The sequence below is a fragment of the Brassica oleracea genome, chromosome C5 (genome assembly GCF_000695525.1).
Source record: "Brassica oleracea var. oleracea cultivar TO1000 chromosome C5, BOL, whole genome shotgun sequence".
NCBI classification, from domain to species: domain Eukaryota; kingdom Viridiplantae; phylum Streptophyta; class Magnoliopsida; order Brassicales; family Brassicaceae; genus Brassica; species Brassica oleracea.
The window spans coordinates 3990301-4005724 of record NC_027752.1 but is presented as its reverse complement, the minus strand read 5'-3'; the positions used below and the strand labels follow the sequence as shown (position 1 = coordinate 4005724).

At 32.3% G+C, this 15424-nt stretch overlaps 3 protein-coding genes across 8 annotated transcripts in view; 1 reads left to right on the top strand and 2 right to left on the bottom strand.

Annotated features, from left to right (window-relative positions):
- Window positions 1-5330: 5330 nt before the first annotated feature.
- LOC106295891 (transcription factor bHLH74-like) lies at window positions 5331-8136 on the top strand. The gene is made up of 8 exons (XM_013731891.1): window positions 5331-6594; window positions 6724-6900; window positions 6970-7035; window positions 7137-7205; window positions 7316-7387; window positions 7485-7604; window positions 7689-7776; window positions 7852-8136. The coding sequence occupies exons 1-8, from the start codon at window positions 6154-6156 to the stop codon at window positions 7872-7874; spliced, it is 1056 nt and encodes a 351-aa protein (XP_013587345.1). The 5' UTR covers window positions 5331-6153; the 3' UTR covers window positions 7875-8136.
- LOC106295890 (branched-chain-amino-acid aminotransferase 2, chloroplastic-like) lies at window positions 7995-11125 on the bottom strand. 2 transcript variants are annotated; one of them, XM_013731889.1, is made up of 11 exons: window positions 10964-11125; window positions 10199-10309; window positions 10049-10122; window positions 9781-9955; window positions 9527-9703; window positions 9293-9424; window positions 8954-9052; window positions 8774-8890; window positions 8614-8709; window positions 8426-8538; window positions 7995-8345 (listed from the first exon to the last, which is right to left on the bottom strand). In XM_013731889.1, the coding sequence occupies exons 1-11, from the start codon at window positions 11114-11116 to the stop codon at window positions 8231-8233; spliced, it is 1362 nt and encodes a 453-aa protein (XP_013587343.1). In that variant the 5' UTR covers window positions 11117-11125; the 3' UTR covers window positions 7995-8230. The 2 variants fall into 2 exon arrangements, with proteins under 2 accessions (XP_013587343.1, XP_013587344.1); XM_013731890.1 differs by lacking the exon at window positions 10964-11125 and adding an exon at window positions 10418-10524.
- Window positions 11126-12463: 1338 nt separating this feature from the next.
- The window catches only part of LOC106296007 (branched-chain-amino-acid aminotransferase 1, mitochondrial), a 6051-nt gene continuing 3090 nt past the window's right edge, over window positions 12464-15424 (bottom strand). For all 5 annotated transcript variants that reach the window (XM_013732046.1, XM_013732048.1, XM_013732049.1 and 2 more), the window contains 8 exons: window positions 14365-14539; window positions 14110-14286; window positions 13725-13856; window positions 13547-13645; window positions 13347-13463; window positions 13167-13262; window positions 12789-12901; window positions 12464-12684 (listed from right to left, as the gene is read on the bottom strand). In XM_013732046.1, coding sequence (XP_013587500.1) covers window positions 12570-12684; window positions 12789-12901; window positions 13167-13262; window positions 13347-13463; window positions 13547-13645; window positions 13725-13856; window positions 14110-14286; window positions 14365-14539 — 1024 coding nt within the window. In that variant the 3' untranslated portion in view covers window positions 12464-12569. The remainder of the gene's footprint in view (window positions 12685-12788; window positions 12902-13166; window positions 13263-13346; window positions 13464-13546; window positions 13646-13724; window positions 13857-14109; window positions 14287-14364; window positions 14540-15424) is intronic.

The window sequence follows — 15424 nt, the reverse complement described above, 5'->3', positions numbered from 1 at the left end:
GTTTAGGGTTTAGAGTTTAGGGTTTAGGGTTTAGAGTTGAGAAATGAGATTTTGGGGATAAGATTTCAAATTTTGAAAAATAAAAAAATTAAAATTTTCAAAGGATAAACTTAGAAAAGTACTATTTTGGTCATTTTAGTTTTTGATTGCTATTTTTGTGATATAAACTTAGAAAAGTGCTATTTTGGAGATTTGCCCTTATTTTTATTATCATATTTAAAATTCTTGCAAAATTTTTTAATTTTTATAAGGAAATTTTACATCTCACAATTAATATGATGTTATGTCAATATTTTCTAAAACCATGTCATCTATTTTAAGTGTCATGTCATTTTTTTTTTAGCGAGAATGATTGTAGTAAGGACATGTGTATAAATCATGTCTATGTGATACGCATCATCTAAGATGTCTTCATGCTTGTAACTTTAAAAATCTAGGATGAGACTTAATAAGACGATAGTTTTTTTTTTTTTTGACATTTGACTGTAACACTGAATCGGTTTAGATGTATGTCATACCAATATCGATGGTCAAAATTGTTTAAAAGCTTGTAATGCTGTAACCACTGGGTTGAAACCTGCGCATTGCGCAGTATAACAAAACGTAAATATACTTTATATTATTTAGAAAAAACAGTTAGTTATCATTTGATCATAAAACATTCACATTTCACTGCTAGCTAAACTTAATCTATATAATCATTTCATATACTACACATATGTTTTCTAAATAAAGTTTATGAATAAATACGTTATAGTAACACTAAAAATATTGTGTTGTTAGAAATGTTAATATGGATTATAAGAATGTATAGGATACAAATAATCGATGAAACATGGTTTGTTATTTATATATGTCGTATTGTTAAATCTCGGGCATATGGCTAAAAAAGGAATGATGCGTATAGTTATATCGTCTTTTTATTAAAATAAATGATTTGTATAGTTATTGTTAATAAATGGTATGACCATTCACATTTTTTATAATTAGTCTTGTAATAGATGACTTTGTAATCAAGTATTGCGAGAGAGTCTATGGTTGTGACACTTAAGCAAAATAGCATGTTTGTAAATAACTTACAAATTAAATGTTAGTTTCTAAAATTGTTTCTCTATTAATATATAAAGAATATTCGTCAAGAGTTTATTTTGTAACGGTTGATATTTTTATTAAAAAATTACCATATTAATATGAGCATTTTCATTAAACAGTAATCTAATGTGGTCTCAAATAATTATTGGAGTAATGTAGAAATGAGTTGTGTGCAAGTCTCACTTATCATAATTTGGTTGGATCTTAATTCTCCTACCTTGCTTGCAATGATGAGAACCATTTCCAAGTTGAATAAAAAATCTTATATTCCCAACCTAACTACATTTGTAAATACATCCCCATTACAAGAGTTCATATTTGGTTGATCTATTTACGAAAAAAAAAGGTCTGATTTATTATGTAGTTGTAAATGCAGGTTATTAAACAATAATAATAGTACTCTACTTGTTTAGAGAAGTTTTGACAATACCGCGCTTAGTAAATACGAGTTGTGTATATGAGTTACCGGCTTACAGCTAATTAACAACTATGATTGTGAGTTTGACCAAATAATTATAAAGTTTGACCGTGATTTATGGTTGTTGGGGGTTAGTTGTCCCAAGCCCTACAAGAACTAGTACGAAAAACTACTGCGTCCAAGTCTTATAAACAGCTGGAGCTCGAACTTTATACATATAGTTATCAATTAATTGATTCCATCAGATTCCCTGTTATTCTTTATGTTTCCTCCTGTGACAATGAGATATTAATATATTTTGTTTTGGTACTAATCTAGGATTATTTTTGTTGAAAAAAGGTAACTACTAGTATTATTGCGTGTGCTTCGTATCATAAATCAGCATTTCGTAAAGAGATGTGATTGTTAATTTGTTTCCACCGCATCTTTAGTTTGTCTGACTTTTATGAAAAATGATATACCACCACCAACTATGTATTGATTCATTCGTAAGAAGTAGGGGATCAGTCCTGTTCATACTTAAGAAACAAAACTGAAACTACCTGACCAAGCTGCACTTAGCAGCTACTGTTGGGATCATGATGATTCCCTGGTTTCATATTGTGTGTTTGAACCAATGTTTTTAAACCCGACCCGTACACTGAACCAGACGACTTACCGGGTCACTGGATCACTGGGTCGACCGCGGGCGAACCGCAGATTAATAAATGAATTAATTTTATTATATAATAATATATCAGCTATGTAAATAAAAATATAGAAACTAAAGTTTAATATTTTCTAAACGTTTTTATAAACATAAAATAATAGTTTGGATATGTATATTTTTATGTTTAATAACATTCAGAAAATACTTAACTTTAATTTCTATACTTTTATTTTCATTTGATATACAAAATATCAAAAAATAGTTTAGATTATTTATAATTTTGTCTAACAAGGTAAGAGTTATGACATCTAAAAAAATCAAGACATAAAATTTATAAATATTTAAATATTTAATGTGAATAATAAATTAAATTTCAAATACAAAATAAACCAAAAGTAAAAAATTATTATAATAAATTATCAATAACGGAAATAAATAAACACCAAATCACATCAACTAGTTTTGGTTCTCTCTACCATCGTTCATTTTATTTTCTTCAAGTGACATAGTGAAATCTTCATTAAAATTTAAAAATCACAAATATAAAACTGAAAAGGAAAAACCTAACTTTTTTTGGTCAGTATATAACTTCTTAATTAGAAATTTAGAATATAAAACATAATCTAAAAACATAATTAAAAATTAAAAAAGAAGTAAAAATTATTTATTGGTTCAACCGGTATCGGGTTCCGGGTTCTACTGGATTTTTGTGGGTTTTTGCGGGTTTCTAAATATTGGGTTTTTCACAAAACCTAAACCGGATTTTTTCTGGGTTGCTGGGTTTATCGGTTCAACCGCGGATCCGGGTCGGGTTTCAAAACACTGGTTTGAACTGTTATTAGACTATATACGATGGTCATTAGTATTCGACACCCTATTTTACCTTTTTAATAGTCCACATAATCTTCCACATATTAATTCAACATCTATTCATTTTTTATATTCTAAAATAGTTTTATTTAAAAAAATTCAACATCCTACTCCACCATTTTTATCTCATATTTTTTTAATATATTTTCATTTAGTGAACACTAACACTCTGTTTAAAATATATTTGTCAAAGTTAAATAAATCAATTTGAACTAATTTATACTAATTTTATTATTTTAATTTTAATTAATAGACACAGAAATAACAATCATCATTATAAAGTACTCCCCCGTTTCAGAAAAATCCATGTTTTAGAAAAAAAAATATTTCTAAAAAATCCATATTTTACCTTTTCAATGCTTATAATAATGATAAATTGTAAATTTAAAAGACATTAATTGTATTTACTGATCTTTAATTGGTTAAAAATCATAGGAAATAACTAAACAAGAAAAACAATGCATTTATTGTCAAAATTTTACGCGTTTTCTTAATAAGTATGAAAACTCTAGAATATACATTATTTTGAAACGGAGGGAGTATAAAATTATGAATATATAAAAACCGGTTTTAATATTGATAATTATTGAGATTTGAGTAATTAAAATTAGAAGAATTTTGGATTTTAAAAATTATTATTAGTATCTATTCAACACAAAATTTGTTAAAGGTTAATCATATATATTAATATGATGTTTTTATATCCAAATGAAACAAGACTAGTCTTTATAAATAGATAATTAAAATTATAGTTTCTGGTATAATTTTTTTAAAAATAGTTTAATATAAAATAATTAAGATTCAATAATTTTGTGGAAATAAAAAACACATAAATTTCACCAACCAATAAAAACATATGATGTGGGTCGTTGCCAACATCTACTCTGCTTATAATTTGCCATGTGGCAGTGTTGGATCCATCTCATTTTCTTTTAGACTCACTGCATTAATTAAACAGTTGAAAACAAAAGTTCAACACACTGCTCTTAGCCTGTAGCTTCATCAATATTACAAAACAGCAAAAAGGAGACATTAGTACTATTTAATAAATTTTCTAACTCATGTTTCATAATAATAACAACACATCATAAAACTGGTCAAGTTTTTTTGGCCGTAAGATTATTAAGTTGAATAAGGGTTTGGAGCAGCTTTTATTTTTTTTGTTGCTAAAAAAAAAGAGCAGCTATGATTTCAAGGTGTGATTTTGATTTAGTGAGTATTGTTTTCAGGAAAGAAAAAAAGAAGACAAAGTATTATTTTTTTTGGAAATTATCAGTCTGCTTGCCAGTTTAACTTTATTTGTTTTCAGAAAATGACAACACAGTATCACCTAGATTTTTGGATCCTCGTAAACTTTACGCACTGTAAATTCATAACTGCAATTTCAGTAATGGACGATATTATTTGTTCTTCTCAAGTTGCAATATTGGTAATAACACCAAAAGATTACACAATGTGTCCCTCATGCCATATTCCACCTATTTCAGAAAATTTCAAACTACCTTCAAATCCTGATAACTGAAGAAAGTGTGTTCCAAAAAAAAAGAAGAAGAAGAAAGTATGTATTATGTGATCACACATTATTATTACACTATAGAAAGGAAAATACTAAAGAAAAAGAATAAAAAATAAGTTGCTTGGATCCAGCGGTGCAAAGATGAGATCTAAACGTAGTGATTTAATCACACGGCTGTTAGAAAAGCTGAGTGGGAAATTATTCCGAAAGAGGGTTAGTTGGACTCGGTCTCAGAACAAATATATGAGTGTGTCACAGCAAAGAGTCTTCTGTTTAGAATACTATTTAGTTGTCAGTAAAAATAATATTATCTTACACATAAATCATTATATGATTTATACATGCATGTATGTGTACTTATATATGTTATAATATTCTAAAGCACATGTCAGAGTAGAAGCTAGAAAGCAAAGCTTGGGCATGAAGAGAAGAACCCTCTTGCTTGCACAATGAGACTTTAAAATAAGTACATTTAAAATAATGAAATTTTTTAATGGTGTTTGAGAAATTTGATTGAAAAAACATGGTAAAACTTACATTGTTTTATACACTTCCAATGTGTAAAAGTTAAGACATGTATTTATCAAAAAAAAAAAAAAAAAAAGAGAGCTGGACATGGTAAAGAGGTAGATTAGGTTGTGTAATAATGAAAAAGAAAAGAGGAAAGTAAAGCAGTTTGGCAGTAGTTGTTCTGTCCCTTTGTTTTTAATAATTATATTATGTCTCCTCTGCTTAGTGTTAACCTCAACATCTCTCTCTCTCAACTAGTAATTATTCTCTTTCTCTAGGTCTTTTATTGTCTCTAAACACAATTATCACAACTGTTTTATTTGATTCTATAAAAAGGTTGGAACTTGATGCTTGCTTTGGTTCTCTTTAGTTACTTTAAATTCTTCATTCTTCCCAATTCAAGCAAAAACAGCATTTGATACCTCTTTCACTTTGAGTGTACTATCTCTCTTCCCTTATCTACCTGGTTTGGTTTACTGTAACATGTAAAACTCCCACCGAACAATTTGATTCTTGTTTTGTACTCTTTCCGAAGGGAACCACAATCTTGGAGTATCTCAAAACAGGGTTTGTCCCTCAGTCTTCCTTCAATTTATTAATTCCCCAAATCATTGCTTCTCTGATCCTACCAACTTGATCATATCCAATGAGGCTGTGTCAGTTTCCTTCATTTTAAATTCAAATTCAAAGTTCTCTGATCTCACAAGCTTTGCATTCATCTGAGTTTTTGTCTTTCAAAGGTCAAGTCTTTCTTTCCTCTCTCTCTCTCTCTCTCTTGAAGCTTGAAGAGATTGGTTATGAGATGAGACAGTGACTTTGCTCTCTTTCACACTCTTAAAAGCGAATCTCCTTTTTTTTTTTTTTTACTTTTTTCTTCCCTTTGTTAAGCTCCTGTGAGCTGTAACTTAGCTAAATCCATTGCTCATTACCACTTTATGCTCTGAAAGAAAGTTCTCAGCTTTCTTTTGTCTATTGTTGTTCTCTTTAGTTACTTTCTTCGTTTGACTTGTGTACGAATAAGCATTTATCCTAAGAGAGTTATCTTTCCTTAACTTGCAAAGAAGCAAACTTTGTTTAGAGGGTTTGAATCAAGAGGAAATGGGTGGAGAGAGCAATGAAGGTGAGATGGGGTTAAACCATGGAGATGATCAAAGTGGGATCTCAAGAGTTGGAATGCCTTTGTATGCAAAGTCAGATCCTTTCTTCTCTTCTACAGATTGGGATCCAGCTGTCAATGTTGGTGGCTTCTCTAGCTCTCACTATCCCTCATTGGCTATGGACAACCCAGGGATGAGTTGCTTCCCTCATTACCACCAAACCGGTTCTGGTTCTGGCTATCCTGACATGCCTGCTAGTCTTCTTCCTTTTGGTGATTGTGGAGGTGGTGGTGGTCATTTTCTTGGTTCAGACAAGAAAGGGGAAAGTGTTGGAAGATTGGTCATAGCTGGAGATGGTCACCAGGTTTCAGATGATGTTGTTCTTGGTGGTTCCTCAAACAGAAAAAGAAGGCAACCAGAAGCCGAATCACAATGGAACAAGGTGAGTTCTGGTTTGGTAGCAATAGGTTCAAGGTTTGATTCTCATCAGATGTAGAAAATTTAGTAAAAAGACTAAAAAGCTTTTGATGTGGTTTTGTGCTGAGACAAGTGATTCTTGATTAATTGGCAGAAAGCTGTGGAGGAATTTCAAGAAGACCCTCAGAGCCAGAAGAAACAGAAAAATGATCAGAGTAAAGAGAAGATGAACAAAGAGAGCTCACAGAGTGATGAAGCACCTAAAGAAAACTACATTCATATGAGGGCAAGAAGAGGTCAAGCCACTAATAGTCACAGTCTTGCAGAAAGGGTAATGATGACTCTTTTGCTCTTTGTTTTCCTGCCAATCACTGTTTCTGAGATGTTTTGCTGCTTGAAGGTTAGAAGAGAAAAGATCAGTGAAAGGATGAGACTGCTTCAAGAGCTTGTTCCTGGATGTAACAAGGTACTTGGAGTTAAAATGTGGCTTTTAGCAGTTTTAACTTCCTTTGATTTCCTGAGTAAATTTTAGCTGAGAGTCTTTTTGTGGTTGGTGATTGATTCTAGATCACTGGGAAAGCGGTTATGCTTGATGAAATCATCAACTATGTTCAGTCTTTACAACAGCAGGTTGAGGTAAGAACAACTCCCAATAACGCCAGATTCTTGAAACGCTCAAGTTAGTTTGCTCGAGGTTTTGGTGCTGATGTTTCTTTCTGTGTCACACTTGCTTTCATTTTCTCCAGTTTTTGTCTATGAAACTCTCGACGGTGAATCCAGAACTCAACATTGATATAGACAGGCTTCTTGCTAAAGATGTAAGAAGCTCAGAACCCCCTCCCAAAACTTCACAATGAAATGATTAATAGTTTGCAAGTTATGAATTAGTACTAAAGCTACATTTTCTACGTTCAGCTTCTGCAGTCAAGAGACAGGAACACTCCTACGCTCGGTCTCAATCCTTTCGCCCGTTTTCAAGGGACGATACCGAACATTTCTACCACCACAGCTCCACAATACAACTCATTACCTCAGGCAAGCAACAGCAGAAACAACACATCATGCTTTTGTCACCACTTTAGATTCTCTTACACATTTTTTTTTTATCTCATCTTGTAGACAACACTAGAGAGTGAACTACAAAGCCTCTACCAAATGGGGTTCGTCTCAAATCCATCTACTATGTCTAGTTTCTCACCTAATAATGGTACACAAACTTGCTTCTCTCCATCTCTCTGTCTCTTCCTTATGTGTCTTTATTGATAGTTTCTTCTTGCCTTAGGTCCATTGAAACCAGAGTTCTAGTACTTTCAAGGATGAGTTCAAAGGAAAATTTGAAGAGAGAAAGAGTTTGTATAGAAGAAAGGCTTTTGGCCTTAAGTATCATATCTGTTCTTCCATGTTATTATTCTTTCTTAAAAAAAAAACAAGAATGATTTGGATTCTCAGTTGTTTTTTTTTTCTTTCTCAACCAAGAATGCATTTATTAAAATATGGAATCAGAATACATTGTTTTTACATTATCCAAGTGAATATTGACAATATATTAATATTTTATTTTATTATAGATTTACACAGTCTTCTTCATTGTTGTGTATACACATCTTGATAAAATGCAGAGTGAATCTCTCTTTGTAGTAAATGGTTTGATAACTGGTTTCTCAGTTGATGCATGTAACCCATCCCTTGGTATCTTCAATGGTTCCTGTCTGAATACCGACCAGGACCGACCGCAGTTTCTGGCAGACAGATTCATCCCCAGTTTCATACCTTATTCTGAATGTTTCAGAAAGATTATTACATCAGGCCAAATCTTTGTTTAAAGCCATTTTGAGTTTTCTTTTTTTTTTTGTTACCTTTTGTCCTGATATGTTATAGTGCCTACAGGAGCAACTCCAACAGCAGTTCCAGTGCAGAAAACTTCATCTGCATCCATTACTTCATCCACATGAACTGCCTTCTCTACTACCTGATCATATCCCAAGTATGAGATACTTATCTAAGTTTATCATTGTTGGTTAAAACAGCTTTTGAGTTGTGTTACCTTATAACCTTGATCACTTGCGATCTCCATCACACTTTTCCGAGTAATCCCCTCTAGGATTGTTCCATTAGTGGCAGGAGTTGAGATTGTCCGACCCTGAAGTAGTGTTATTAGGAAGATACAGCAAAATAGAGTTCACAGTATATATGTATATGTTTACCTTTACAACAAAGACGTTGCAAGAAGAAGCCTCCTCAAGATACTTCTTCTTTACAGCGTCTAGATAAAGAATGTCTGAAAACCCACGGCTCTTGGCTCTGCTTAGTGCTTTCAAAACCTACACCACATGGCTTATCAAAACTTGTTGCCTTTTTGAAAGTAAGTGGGTTTATATACTTACCGGGGCATAGTTTGTGATGCTCTTTACGCCTCCAGCTCCACCAGGAGCTGCACGGACATACTCTTCTTCTACATAGAGGTTAAGAGCAGCGGTACCTTCCTATAAAACCAGTAGAGAAAAGACTCACCAATTGTTCTATTTAAAAAAAAGTAAATACCAGAAGCTCGTAATCCCCAGGCCCGAAACTACAACATCTAATATTAGTTTCGTCCCAACGGTCACTCGAACTGAAGCGCAATGGCCATAGTCCTTTCCAGTTGAGCTAACGACGCCTAGTAACCAATCGTTCTATTGTCACTGAAGAATAGCTTAAAAAAGAAAGGATATATATAAAGATACCTTGAAGTAGTTACCAACAGGAGATGCATAGACAATGAATGTATATTCAGGTGCAGGTGCTAAACCAAGAACTGGACCACTTCCCATCAACAGAGGTCTTATGTACAAAGACCCTTTCCCTGAAGGAGGAACCTAACCAAAGTCCAAAACACACACAAACTCACTCACATCCTCAAAAGAAACCTCTTCAGAGAATGATAATATGTTTGTTAACAAAGAAAAGGCGTTTTGTACCCAACGTTTGTTTGCAAAAGCGGTTTGTTTAACTGCATCAACAAACTGATCAACAGAAGGAGAAGGCATGAGCATCCGTTCAGCTCCAAGCTCCATTCGGACAGCGTTGTGATCAGGTCGAAACAAAAGAAGCTTCCCGTTTTCTTTCCTGTATACTTTTGTACCTTCATATATCGCCTGCGAATAGTCCACTGATTAGTAGATAGTTCAGAGAAAAATCAAGAAACGTTTGTGGTTACAAGAGTACTCTTTACCTGTCCATAGTTTAAGACTCCAGCAGAAGGACTTAGCTGAATATTACCAAAGCGGCTAAGTTCACCTTTAGTGAACTCACCGTCTTTTGAGCATTTCATGACGTACATGTAATCAGCTGGAGTTAGACCAAACCCGAGATTATCCCAATCCATATCAGCATACTCATTATCATCTCTACATTAAAAAAAGAAACAAGGATTGTGAAAACAGAGATTTTCTAATGTAATGGTAAAGTCAATATTTACATGAGTTTAGATCCAAACTTACTGATAAGTAGGTTTCTTACGCTCCTCTTGCAACGCTGATGCAGCTTGTGCGTTGTACTTAGAAAAAGATTGTAGCTGAAAAAAAATAAAGACATTAAACAAATATATTTGCATCTGAGATGTTGAGTTTTGTCTGGATAAGACTTTATACCGTGCGAATATGTACATGAAGAGGTAACACCAGACTTTTGCGCAGAGATGAGAATGTTTTGTTCATCTTCACAATCACAGAGCCTTTGTCTTTGGTGGTGAAAAGATGATTCTGTTGATCCGATAAAGTGGAAACAAAGATAATTAAAGAGAGAAAGTTTTTTTTAAATGATTTTTACCAAAAACGAAAAGGTGAAGAAACCACCAAGAACAGTGTTAAATTAAGTATCCAACAGGTACGTGATTGCGAAGCTTATGTGAAGTGTGTCTGCTTTTATCTGGAAAACGTTGTGAGTTTTGTTTTCTTTTATTTTCCAAAGTGGTGGACATTGGTAAGAGTTCTTATCTTTTTTTTTTGTGTGTTTATTATGGCTTTTTTTCTTTGCTTTGTCACGTGTGTTTATCCACCTGATTAGATCCAGACGTGTCTCTCTGAAACTAGAGTTTAACTAAATTAACGGAGCTTTGTTCTTGTTTCGTTTTAATGGTGGTAAGTGAAAGAATGAAAGTAGAAAAAAATATATGGTGTAACTTAAAAACGAGAAATCCTATTTTTGAATTGTTTACAAGTGATTAATTAGCTTATTATAATTCTCGATCCAATGATAATAATTAGCTTTTATATGTTGTTTATGGAGGGCGCTTTTCAATTAAAAAGTAGTCAAAAACCCTCATCAGTTACGTTGTATGGATTGTTATTGGCCCGTTTATTTCTGCGCATACATTAGTAAAATAGATTAAACTTTAAAGACAAAATTTAGATTACAGTTTTTCCTTGATGGGAGCTCGAAAGATTAAGAGGGGGGACTTGAGAAATGATAGCCATGTCAGATGCAGATGTTTTTGTCGGATAAACAACCTCCGTTCGTTGTGTCCTCTCCACATCATTCGTCTTTCCAACGTCTTCGTCCATTACCATTTGTATATTCAACCTTTTTATATCCCGTAGAATTTTCAATTGGTTCAGTGTTTTATAATATGATTATGAATTGGGAGATAAATACGAAAGCTAGTGGAGATCGAGAGCCACGTCAGAGAAATAGCCTTTTTCTACGTCACTTGTCCCTGTCCATATAGTGGTGGTATTAAAAATGTTTTCGTCTTACCCCTTCGTTTACTTTTCGTTTCGAACCTATTTTCTTTGACAAAACATTTGAATCCTAGTTGTCATATCTAATCAAAGAAACTAACAGGAAGTTTACAAATGAAGTTCGACAAACTTAGCGTTCGACAAACCAAAAAAAGAGGTGAAAACGTAGAATTACGTTTAAGTGGTATGATTCAAGGGGGATTTAGACATATCTCACGAAAAGTTGAATATGTTTAAGAAAATATTTTGTGAACAAAAAAAAAGTTTAAGAAAATATTCACCCAGAAGACCTTAATTCATGAAATGCTCTAGGCTTGTTGGTCTTCAACCTTGGTTAACAACAAAAAATATATTGTGAACAAAAAAAGAGTTTAAGAAAATATTCACCAAGAAGACCTTAATTACATCCAAAAGGTAAGCCGAGCTAATTTAGGTGATACTACCTCACAAGGGCACGACAGGTTTAAACGCAGCGGTTGCGGTTACGGGTGCGGGAGTTTACGGACGCGCATGGTTACGGTTTCAAGCGTTATTAAGCGTTTTGTATGACTGATACAACGTTTGAAAATTGTTGCATTTGCAGGATATTTGTGACTGGTTGATTATAAGATATTACAGCGGCTTAATAATAAATTACCCATATCAACATATTATAACATTAAAAAAATATAAAAAACATACTATTGTAATAAAATATAATAATTATCAATATAATATGATTAATAAAAATATTAGGTTTATTTATAAAAAATCAAATTAGCTGAAAGTTATAATTTTAATAAAATTTGTTTTGAAGATTTATATTAAAAAATTAAAAAATATTTTATTTCGTTTTATATATGTGTATATCTTTATATATGTGTGTATAGAAATGTTTTAAAATTCTAATAAATAGTTAGTTTAAAGTTTTTATAAAGCAAATTATGATACTGTTTGTGAATTTTAATTAATATATAAAATATGTATATATTTTTATTTATAATATTTCTATTTTAAAATTTTAAAATATTTTTGAAAATAACCGCAAATGCTAGCTGGAACCAGTTTTTGATTTTAAGAGGTTCGGAGCGATTTGTAGCGATTTGTAGCAGTTTGTATGATTGTTTCAAAACGTTGTTAACCGCTACCAACCGCAAAAGCTGCATTGCGGATGGTAACGGGAAAACAGTCAGGCCCTAAAATGAAGGGATGCACGAAATGTGACAACGCCCATTTCGAGAGTTCCAAATCTTTTGATACATCAAAGAGTGCAACATAACAATTGATTTATTTTTCTCTGAAATTAATCTATCTCCAACACCCAATTCTTAGTGTCTTGGATAGAACCAGTTTGTATTCCGACAAGAATAGATCGAAGTTGCTGCGTTACAAGCCCATCTCCAACTTTGTACTCAGTCCTGCAGATAAATTAATAGATAAGTGTATGATTATAAGCATCTACATATGTACATATATACTATATTCATCATGTATGTGAAGAAGAAGAAGAAGAAGAAGAGACCTGGTGTTCTGAAACGTGATGCTCCCAACAGAAGCAACCCCGGTGGCAGTTCCAGTGCAGAAAACTTCTTCTGCTTCCTTCAGTTCTTCTACCGGAACTACTCGTTCTTCCACCTGTCCATTACAGAACAGAAGAGTTGCAACAAAGTAGGAAACAGAGAAGTAGACGCACTGTTTCTTGGATTCCAAGTAAGTTTTCTATGATTTAGCTTTAGTTATAAGGGACTGTATTTATTTGATTTATTATTTACATTGCTTAAGTCAAACTTTATGTTTGAATATGTAAATTTACGTTAAATAAACTGAAACTATCCTGAAACTGAGTGTATATGTGCTCTGTTTTGCCTCAAGAGGAACAAAGCTGTGGAATGAAACTAACCTTGTAACCAAGATCAATAGCAATTTCGATTACGCTCTTTCGTGTGATCCCTCCGAGAATCGTCCCGTTAGTAGCTGGAGTCACTATTGTATTCCCCTGAAAAAGACTCAAGAAACTTCATAATTTTTACATTACAAAAGAAGCATTCAACGTGTTTCTTACAAAAGAGTTTCCTCTTACCTTTACAAGGAATATATTAGAAGCAGAAACTTCCTCTATATTCTTCTTAGTTTCTGCATCCAGATACAATACATCCGAAAACCCTCTCGCTTTCGCTCTTCTCATCACTTCAAGCACCTTTTTTATTACAGTTTATTACCAAACACAAAACTCACTCACTTTAGTACTTGAAACCATGACTTGATAGTGTTTTAACTTACTGGACCGTAATTAGAAATGGACTTAACGCCACCACTTCCTCCAAGATACGCGCGTGGAATCACCTCCTCAACGTAGAGATTCAGTGCTGATGTACCTTCCTATACAGGCAATCATATTCAAAATCAAGATTGATCTTTTGTGTGAAAAACGAAGAAAAAGATCTTTGACAGCACTGACTTTAAAATAGTTTTGAACAGGAGAACCAAACACAAGAAACGTAAACTCTGATGCTGCAGACAAACCCAAGCTTGCTCCACTTCCAAACAACAATGGTCTGAGATATAAGGAGCCTTTTCCAGGAGGAGGAACCTAATGCAAAAAAAAAAAAAACTTGAGCTTTAAGACAACTAAACCAAAGATGATATGGAGCCAGAGCCGGCGGCTTGGACATATATAAGTGAAATATTGATATATAACCTTCAAATATATAAGAAATAATTTGCATAAACACATACTGCCAAATTTGTAAAAAATAAAAATAAATTCAAAAATCTTATTAAATTGTCTATAATCTCATGACCTGTATTGAGGAATAAAACTATATATATATTGAATGTTTTACCCAGCGTCTGTTTGCAAGAACGGTTTGCTTAACACATTCAATAAACTGTTGAACAGAAGGAGAATGCATACACATTCTCTCTGCTCCTTTCTTCATACGCACGGCATTTAACTCTGGACGAAATAGAAGAACCCTACCATCTTCTCCTCTGTAAGCTTTCATCCCCTCGATTAATCCCTGGAAAATCTACCAGAATTTTTTTTTATTATGTGATGAATTATTGTGAGTTTTTTGGATGAGTTTTGAAGCTTTTGCCTGGCCGTAGTTGAGAATTCCAGCAGCAGGGTTGAGCTCGATGTTGCCGTAACGGCTAAGGCAACCTTGTTCGAAGTTTCCTTCTCTGCAACTTCTGGTGGCGAACATGTAATCTGTCCGTACAAGACTGAATCCGAGGTTGTCCCAATCCACATCAGCATACTCTTCATCCTCACTGCAAGATAAGTTACTTTTTGGCTAGTAAATATTCTTTTTATTTACTTTAAACATCAAAAGTAAACGTATATTCTCCTTTTATCATCTCACATTTAAGTTTTAAAATGACTATATATTTTGACATATTAAATTTTATTTCACGCATGTATATCTATATTATTAAAAGAGAAGTACCCATTTGAAAATGTTCTTACTTCATTAATTAAACTCCTCTTTTTTTTGCTTGTTTTTTTCAGTTGCATTTATGAAATATACTAAAACGAATAAAACTGCATAATTTACTATTTGTCTTTTCAGTTACATTAAAGAAATATGCTTAAATGAATTTAAACTTCCTATTTTATTGTTTGTATTTTTCAATTACCTTAATGAAATATCCTTAAATAAATTTGGACATAATGTCATTTAATCAACCAAAAAAACTCATGAGTTATCCTTACGTGCATAATTTTAATAATATAATTATTTATTCAAAAAATATTTAAGAATGGCTATGTTTTTAAAAATTATATGGTATTATTTGCTCATAACTCATTTGTCATTTGATAAATTGTTAGAAAGAAAATCTTAGCATAATATAACTAAGTTGTCATTTGCTAAATTTATGGTTTTCATTTATATTTTTATTATTTAATTATAATATTTTCATTTTATATTTGAAAGATAAATGAATTTTATTTCAAAAAATATTTTTGTAAATGTATTTTTTAAAAAATAATCAAATAAAATTGTTATTATCATTGAATATCATTATTTTTGACATAATTTGAGTTTTCGTTTACATCAAAACTTATCATATTTTAGGATAATTTTAATTTAAAATGTAATTTTTTTATTTTTCAAACAAATTCTAAAAATATTTTTTAAATATTTTGTTATAATT